Genomic DNA, 8790 nt, shown 5'->3' with positions numbered 1-8790 from the left:
CGGCCTCATACCGCTCTTTGTGCTGGAGGTACTCCTCGACAACTTTCGCACGTCGTACTGGCGCTGCCCATTTTATTCTGCGTCGTCTGGTGGCGACCTCCTTCTTCATCTCCGCTAACCTCTCGGACCACCACGGCATAGAAATTTTTTCCTTGGTCTTTTTCTTGGGGATCGTTATGCTACAAGTTTTGTCTATTATTTCTGTGTATTTTTCTATTGCTCTATCTAATTCGTTGGTGTTTTTAATTTTGGCTATTTCTTCTATGTTTAAATTTTGTTCTGTTGTAAATTGGCTGAATTTCTCATGAAATTCAACCCAATTTGCTTTCTTTGTGTTGAATATTCTTGTGGTCCTGTTTATTGTAGTGCCTCTACTTGGTTTCAATGGAAAGTTTAAAGGTTATGCCGTTGTGGTCGGAGCTTGTTAGCCCTTCTTCGACCTTCCAGTCGTCCACTAGATTCAGCAAGTTTGTGGAGCACGCTGTTACATCCACGTGGCTGCTGTAACGCTTCCCTCCCCTGATTGTGTCGAAAGTTGGAGTTTTCCCGTTATTGAGCACATTGAGGCCAAGCTCTTCTAGAGTCCCGGAAAAACTGTCCCCCCTGTGGTCTACCGTAGTACTGCCCCACCAAGGGCTCTTTGCGTTGGCATCCCCTCCAAAGATAAGCCTCCCTGTTCCGAGCTTCTTTTCAATCCACCTCAGATGCTCTATGTAGGGTTCTATGGGCTGATCGGGCTCGAAGTAGTAGGAGACGAGCGCGACCTCCCAGGCGCTAGTCCGGAGACCTACCACCGTGATGTTGTTGGTGGTGAGTTTTGGGTACTGGACGACGTCAACTGTAGAGTCAAAGACAACAATTGCCGCTTTGTTGACGCTTCCGTCTCTTGCAGCGCCCTGGAAAACGCGCACGCCCCCGTAGTTCCTCATAACCCTAGCTCCTCCTACATAGGGCTCCTGAAGTAGCGCTGCCGTTATCCTGCGCTTATCGGCTTCGATTAAAAGCTCCTCGGTTGCAAGCTTCTTTCTTTGGAGGTTCGCCTGTATAAAGCCGTACTGATGGTTTGCCTGGCTGCCCTTAGCAGTATGCCACGGCCGACCGTGCCAGTAAATCCCACTTCTTCCTAACGGGACAGTCCTCGTTGAACACGTTGTGCTCGGCATCTTCAAGTCCCTGTCTAACGCAGTTCCTGCATCTCGGTTGCACTCCTGACAACCAATCCGCACATTCCGCTCTTAGATGGGGACCCCCACAGTGGCTGCAAACATCCGCCGGCTCCTTACAGAAGCGTCTGCCATGCCCGTAGCCAAGGCAGCGCGTGCACTGAACCAGCGGCGTCTGGTCTTCAACTCTTACCCGCTGCAGGTCAATGTGCAAACTCCCCAGGTCTATCGCCTTACGCCATATCACTGGGGAGGTGCCGATCACCACGTGATTCAAATGAGGATTCCTCAGCTTCTTCCTAAATCGAACTTCGATACGGTCGTCCTCCGCGCCGAGGCCACGAAACAGCTCCTTGTTCTGGTTCCGAAGAGCCCCCACCACATCCTCATCCGAGTTTATGGTGAGGACATTCTTCAGAACCAAAAGCGGATCTTTGTTTCGAATGTCCTCGACGACGAGGTCGGCCGTTCTCCTACTTAGTCGGTCTTTTACTTTGTCCCGTTCTTGTTTTGTGCCAAAACCCATAATAACCTTACGGTCCTTGGCCTTACGGACTCTCTCCACCTTCACCCATCCCTCTTTTGCATCGACAGCCTCCCTTATCCTACTAAGGATGGCCTCGCCAGTCTCCGTCTCGTTACTTGACGAGACCACCACTGAGTGGAGGGTGTCGCGTCTCTGTTGGGGGGCTTTCGATGCAACTGCACTCGCGTACGTGACCGCCGGTATTTGCTTTATGGCGTCATTGTGACTGTCAATTTGTGTTCCCAGCTCTATCATTTTCGCAGTGTTTTGCGCAATTGCAATGGCGTGTTTTTCAAGAACTGAAATTATACGTTCCTGATTAACAGGAATTTGTGCGAGGGTGTCGGTGGAGGTTGAAGCATCCGCTTTATTGGCCATTCCTACTTCTGGCTTTTCTCTCCCTTCCTCTGCCTTGCCCGTCCCAGCCTCTGCCTCTTTCACAAGAGCATAAAGACGACACAAAGCCTTCGTAACCTCCTCCTTTATCTCCGTCTTTATGTTCCTAGAGTTCTTGAGGTGAAGCTTCGCCGACGTAAGGCAGGCTCGCGCTTCAGAAGTCCTGTTTTTATAGGTCTCTTTTACCGGTGGTGGTGTTTTAATAAAAGTCTTATTGCTAGTCGTTGGCGTGGACGTCATCTTTGGCTTAGTAGCCCTTTTCTCTACAGTTCCTGACTGTGTCTGCGTCGTGTTTAATTTAGAGGTCGCAGTTTCGGAGTTCACTGCCTCCCACTCTCCTATACTACGCCTCACGTTTCTATCTAGACTAATTTTAGAAGGTGACGCCCCCGCCACCGACTCCTTCTTCAGCGGAGTTCTACTCGTCATTCTTCTGTCCTGGTATGTACTACCTCGTATAAAGGAAGTTATGTCAGACAATTGCGCGAGCTGTCGATGTTGTAAAAGTAATAAAAGTTGCAACTCGCGCTTTGGGCCAGGGGTAGAAGTAAGAAATAAAAGACACTGGTGGTAACTTACAACTAAACAAATGGAAGCTCAATATAGAGCCAAGTTCACTTCAAATTACTGCACTAAAGAGTACAGGTCTCAAATCTTCTTAAAGCTAACAACAGGTAAAATAAAAAAGTGGCAAACACCGGCTAGGTGTGGCTAGCGGCTAGCGGCAAGCATCGGCTAGACGTGGCTAGCGGCTAGTGGCGAGCGTTGGCTAGAATGGCTAGTAGCCAGTGGCGAGCACCGGCTAGGCGTGGCTAGCGGCTAGCGGCGAGCACTGGGTGGAAATAGCCAACGGCTAGCAGCCAGTATGCCAGTCCTAAAACTACTTACAGCTAGCAATAAAATATAATAGAACATAATACTAAAATACTTATGTTACATTAAAAGTTGCCCCCAAATTATAACGGTTTCAAAAGCCGCGCACAATTGGTTTGGTACAATTATAGGTCAAAACTTGCCAACAAGAACACGTTGTTTTAGCAGTACAAGTATTAATAAATTTTTAACTTGCGGTTCCGGGCTACTGCTGCTGTTCAAAATCAAAAAAAAAAAATCAAAATCATTTATTCAGTAAATAGGCCGCAATGGCACTTTTACACGTCATTTTTTTAAAACTACCAGCGCTTTCGGAAAGACCATCATTGCCAAGAAGAATGCGCCGCAAGAAACTTGGCAGAAAGTCATTTTTTCAACATAAAATAATTACAAATAAAATACTTTAAAACTACAGTATACAATGAAATAAAGAAAATACAAAAATAATAATAATAATAATACAGGGATGTATGGGGTCCCTTAGTTACAAAACTAAACTCTAACTATAATCTACGTTCAGTGGAAGTGTAGACTGCTTCCACCGTCATAAATTAAAAATAATAATAATTATAATAATAATAATTTAATTCTGAAATTTACATTTCAGGTCAAGTAACCATTAAACTTTTGGATTCCGAAGGCAGCTCACGTCTGCGCCCCCAAAGTTAGCTCACACGAACTCATGTCATGTCTTGAAAGCAGAGCGGTACGAGTGCATGGTATTACGTTCCGTTCCCATAAGCTCTATGGGATCGTCTTGGGAGCTTCGACGTCGCGGGGCCTGTGACTAGAAATTAAACTAAAATATACACGTTAAAATCCATAAGCTTAACAAATACAGCTTAAATATAGCAAGGGGAGTATAAAGTCCCTGAGTTAATAATAAAATTACTATATAGCAAGGGGTGTAGAAAGTCCCTGAGTTAACAATAAATAAAATTCCTAATCTAAAATAATTCAGAATGTATATAGTCTCTGAATGTCAAAGTAAACTAATTTAATTAACCAAATTATACAATCTCAGAGGTGTAAAAAGCCTCCAATGTCAAAAACTTAAAATAATTATTAAAATAAAGAAATGGAGATGTATAAGGTCTCCAAATGTCAAACAATAAATATTTTTTTAAATTAAATTCTGCAACGTGGACAACGCAACAGACCAGAAACTAGACACGAAATGCGCCGGGACACTGCCAAGTACACTTCACAACACTTATTTATACACCGACATAAAAACACACACATACACAAACACGAATACATCACATCACACATCAACATCCTAATTTTCATCGGCTTTCAGTTTTAGGCCATGTCGCATCATCACATAAGTACTCTCAACTTTATAGTAAGCTTTCTTCAGAAGTGCACTCTTTATGTATTCTTTTAAAAGAGTTGTGTGGCAATTTCCATGCTTCTACAGGAACTTTATTGTAAAATTCACACAGTTTCCACAAAAGATTTGCTTACTTTCCGTAAACGGAATTTTGGAACGGCAAGCTTGTGCTATTACGAGTATTGATATCATGTACGTCTGACACTTTTTTTAAAGGACTCGAATTCTGTGTGTATACAATATCACATCATGTTATACTGTGAACGCTACTGTGAGGATGTTTATCTCCTTGAAGCGTTCTCTTAGTGAATCTCGGGGGGCCAAGGTTGTAGATAGACCGGACTGCTGTTGCACACGTTCCCTCCAAATTGCGGCGTCGTCCGGTGCGGCTAGAGTTTTGACCCACGCCGGACCCGTAGTTTGAGTTTCCTCCAGTTTCCGCCGGATTCCTGCGAGCGAAAATCCGTGAGTTAGCTCGGCGATAAGAGGGCGCTGAAGTGCTCCCGTGATGTGCCGCACCACCAACTTCACCAATGACCAAGGTGGCTACCGGCTAGCGGCTAACAATCCAGGATTTCTGACGTGCGCAGAATTCGGGGTGCAAGACGTCACACGCACCCCCAGGGTCCCGTCAGAACCCAAGGTTACACCACTACACTGGTCGTCCGCACTTTTTCACAGCACTAAAACTCCCTTTAGGTAATCGCAGGCTCAGCGGCTAGCGGCGAGCACGTGTTGGATTACTGACGTGCGCAGAATTCGGGTGGGCAAGACGTCACAACGCACACCCAGGGTCCCGTCAGAACCCAAGGTTACACCACTACAGATCGTCTGCACTTTTTCACAGCACTAACACTCCCTTTTAGGTAATCGCAGCTCAGCGGCTAGCGGCGAGCACGTGTTAGATGTGGCTATCGGCTAGCGGCTAGTATTTCTGCAGGAGCAGTGGCTAACTCGACCGATCGCGGTGACCACCGGCGAGCGACTGATGGTTAGGTTAGGTTAGGTTAGGTTAGGTTAGGTTAGGTTAGGTTAGGTTAGGTAGGTTAGGTTAGGTTAGGTTAGGTTAGGTTAGGTTAGGTTAGGTTAGGTTAGGTTAGGTTAGGTTAGGTTAGGTTAGGTTAGGTTAGGTTAGGTTAGGTTAGGTTAGGTTAGGTTAGGTTGGGGTGCAATGTCGGATTCCTCCTCGCGTGCCCGGGCGTTACAACTTCCTACTATCCGAGGCATTGGCCTCATGGGGTAGGAAAGTGTAGCGTCTGGGCCTGGTGCATCCTGGGCAACGACGGCTAGTAAATTCATTAGGTGGATTTGCTAGCCGGCGGCCAATATCCGACCGGGGGGGAGGGGTGTTGGCTTGGCGGGGGGAGCCCAAAGGCAGAGGGCCACCGGGTGAACCCTGCCAGCCAACGGCCCTGCGGGCCCACAAGAGGGCGGCGTCCGGCCTTCGGGCCGACGCCTTTGGACGGAGGTGAGCCTGAGCGAAGTACCTGTCCTTTAGGGTCAGGGAAAAGCGAGGGTGAGCCCATCGGGCGGAGGGCGTTAGCCCAGTGATGCCGGGGCGGTGCAGCCCTTTTAAGGGCTGTGGTCGCCGGACGTGACGACTGACTTCTTCGACGTGACTGGGGGGGGGGGTGTTGGTTTGGCGAGGGGAGCCCAAAGGCAGAGGGCCACCGGGCAAACCTTGCCAACCAACGGGCCTTTGGGCCCACAAGAGGGCGGCGTCCGGCCTTCGGGCCGACGCCTTACAGACGCAGGCAAGCCCTTGCTTTTGCCTGTCTTAAATGATGGGTATTAAGTAAGGGTGAGCCTCATCGGGTGGAGGGCGCAAGCCCAATGATGCCGGGGCGGCGCAGCCCTTTTAAGGGCTGTGGTCGCTGGACGTGACTGACTTTTGACGTGACTGGGGTGGGGGGTGTTGGTCTGGTGAGGGGAGCTGCCGGGCGAACCTTGCCAGCCAACGGGCCTTTGGCCCTAAGAGGGCGGCGTCGGGCCTTCGGGCCGATACCTTTTTGAGGGGGGTGAGCCAAGCTGAGTACCTGTCCTCATTAGACAGGGAAAGGTGAGGGTGAGCCCTATTGGCGGAGGGCGCAAGCCCAATGATGCCGGGGTGGCGTAGCCCTTTTGAGGGCTGTGGTCACCGAGGGGCGAACCGGAGCTGAGTACCTGTTCTCATTAGACAGGGAAAGGTGAGGGGGAGCCTTGGGCGGCACAGCGGGCGAGGGCGAGGAATCCCGGACCCGCATTGCACGTGGCCGTCCTGGACGAGCGCCCCTAAAATCCTAGGGCGCAGCGCCCCAACACCATCTTGGGGCGCAGAGAGGGAGCCATCCCGGGCTGGCCTGCGGCGTCGCGGTGAAATGTTCGCGATCCCGTGGCGTCCGCACAAGGGCGAGAGGGTAAGGTCGTGTTGTTTTTAGTCGGTATGCCCCCTCTTGGGGGAGAGCCCGACAGACCCCCCCGCTGCCTCGAGCGGGGGACATGCATAAGGCGCATTTTCAGCACGATAAAAAAAAAAAAAAAAAAAAAAAAGGTTAGGTTAGGTTAGGTTAGGTTAGGTTAGGTTAAGGTTAGGTTAGGTTAGGTTAGGTTAGGTAGGTTAGGTTAGGTTAGGTTAGGTTAGGTTCGGGTGGGGAAGGTTCGGGTGGGGGATGGGGGTCTCCTGCCAGCATTGCACGGTCCTACGAGTCTGGGGAAGGGGTCGAAACGTTGCGACTTCTTCCTCCTTGGCGCGGGTAGCCCTGGTGTAAAAGCCGGGGCCGCCGAAAGGCGTCGCGGTAGAATCTTCGGGATCCCGTGGCGCCTACCAACCTCGGCAAGAGGGCAACGTCGGAGTGGTTTTTAGTGGGTATGCCCCCCCTCCCTTCCCGCAGGGGAAGAGGACGGGGGAGAGAGTCCCACATAACCAACCGGGTCTCCCCGGGCGGTTGGTACTCGTAATGAGTTTCCACTCCGTTAAAAAAAAAAAAAAAAAAAAAAAAAGGTTAGGTTAGGTTAGGTTAGGTTAGGTTAGGTTAGGTTAGGTTAGGTTTTAGGTTAGGTTAGGTTAGGTTAGGTTAGTTAGGTTAGGTTAGGTTAGGTTAGGTTAGGTTAGGTTAGGTTAGGTTAGGTTAGGTTAGGTTAGGTTAGGTTAGGTTAGTTAGGTTAGGTTAGGTTAGGTTAGGTTAGGTTAGGTTAGGTTAGGTTAGGTTAGGTTAGGTTAGGTTAGGTTAGGTAAGGTTAGGTTAGGTTAGGTTAGGTTAGGTTAGGTTAGGTTAGGTTAGGTTAGGTTAGGTTAGGTTAGGTTAGGTTAGGTTAGGTTAGGTTAGGTTAGGTTAGGTTAGGTTGGGGTGCAATGTCGGATTCCTCCTCGCGTGCTCGGGCGTTACAACTTCCTACTATCCGAGCATTGGCCTCATGGGGTAGGAAAGTGTAGCGTCTGGGCCTGGTGCATCCTGGGCAACGACGGCTAGTAAATTCATTAGGTGGATTTGCTAGCCGGCGGCCAATATCCGACCGGGGGGGAGGGGTGTTGGCTTGGCGGGGGGAGCCCAAAGGCAGAGGGCCACCGGGTGAACCCTGCCAGCCAACGGGCCTGCGGGCCCACAAGAGGGCGGCGTCCGGCCTTCGGGCCGACGCCTTTGGACGGAGGTGAGCCTGAGCGAAGTACCTGTCCTTTAGGGTCAGGAAAAGCGAGGGTGAGCCCATCGGGCGGAGGGCGTTAGCCCAGTGATGCCGGGGCGGCGCAGCCCTTTTAAGGGCTGTGGTCGCCGGACGTGACGACTGACTTCTTCGACGTGACTGGGGTAGGGGGGGTGTTGGTTTGGCGAGGGGAGCCCAAAGGCAGAGGGCCACCGGGCAAACCTTGCCAACCAACGGGCCTTCGGGCCCACAAAGGGCGGCGTCCGGCCTTCGGGCCGACGCCTTACAGACGGAGGCAAGCCCTTGCTTTTGCCTGTCTTAAATGATGGGTATTAAGTAAGGGTGAGCCTCATCGGGTGGAGGGCGCAAGCCAATGATGCCGGGCGGCGCAGCCCTTTTAAGGGCTGTGGTCGCTGGACGTGACTGACTTTTGACGTGACTGGGGGGGGGGGGTGTTGGTCTGGTGAGGGGAGCCGCCGGGCGAACCTTGCCAGCCAACGGGCCTTTGGGCCCTAAGAGGGCGGCGTCGGGCCTTCGGGCCGATGCCTTTTTGAGGGGGGCGAGCCCAAGCTGAGTACCTGTCCTCATTAGACAGGGAAAGGTGAGGGTGAGCCCTATTGGGCGGAGGGCGCAAGCCCAATGATGCCGGGGTGGCGTAGCCCTTTTCAGGGCTGTGGTCACCGATGGGGCGAACCTGAGCTGAGTACCTGTTCTCATTAGACAGGGAAAGGTGAGGGGGAGCCCTTGGGCGGCACAGCGGGCGAGGGCGAGGAATCCCGGACCCGCATTGCACGTGCCGTCCTGGACGAGCGCCCCTAAAATCCTAGGGGCGCAGCGCCCCAACACCATCTTGGGGCGCAGAGAGGGAGCCCATCCCG

General features: G+C 51.1%; 1 protein-coding gene across 1 annotated transcript; it reads right to left on the bottom strand.

The window, feature by feature from the left end:
• Nucleotides 1-1077: 1077 nt before the first annotated feature.
• On the bottom strand, nucleotides 1078-2514 carry LOC141441261 (uncharacterized). The gene has a single exon (XM_074105931.1). The coding sequence runs from the start codon at nucleotides 2512-2514 to the stop codon at nucleotides 1078-1080; it is 1437 nt and encodes a 478-aa protein (XP_073962032.1).
• Nucleotides 2515-8790: the final 6276 nt, after the last annotated feature.

Source organism: Choristoneura fumiferana, chromosome 23 (assembly GCF_025370935.1).
Source record: "Choristoneura fumiferana chromosome 23, NRCan_CFum_1, whole genome shotgun sequence".
Classification (NCBI taxonomy): domain Eukaryota; kingdom Metazoa; phylum Arthropoda; class Insecta; order Lepidoptera; family Tortricidae; genus Choristoneura; species Choristoneura fumiferana.
This window is presented reverse-complemented; position numbering and strand designations above follow the sequence as displayed.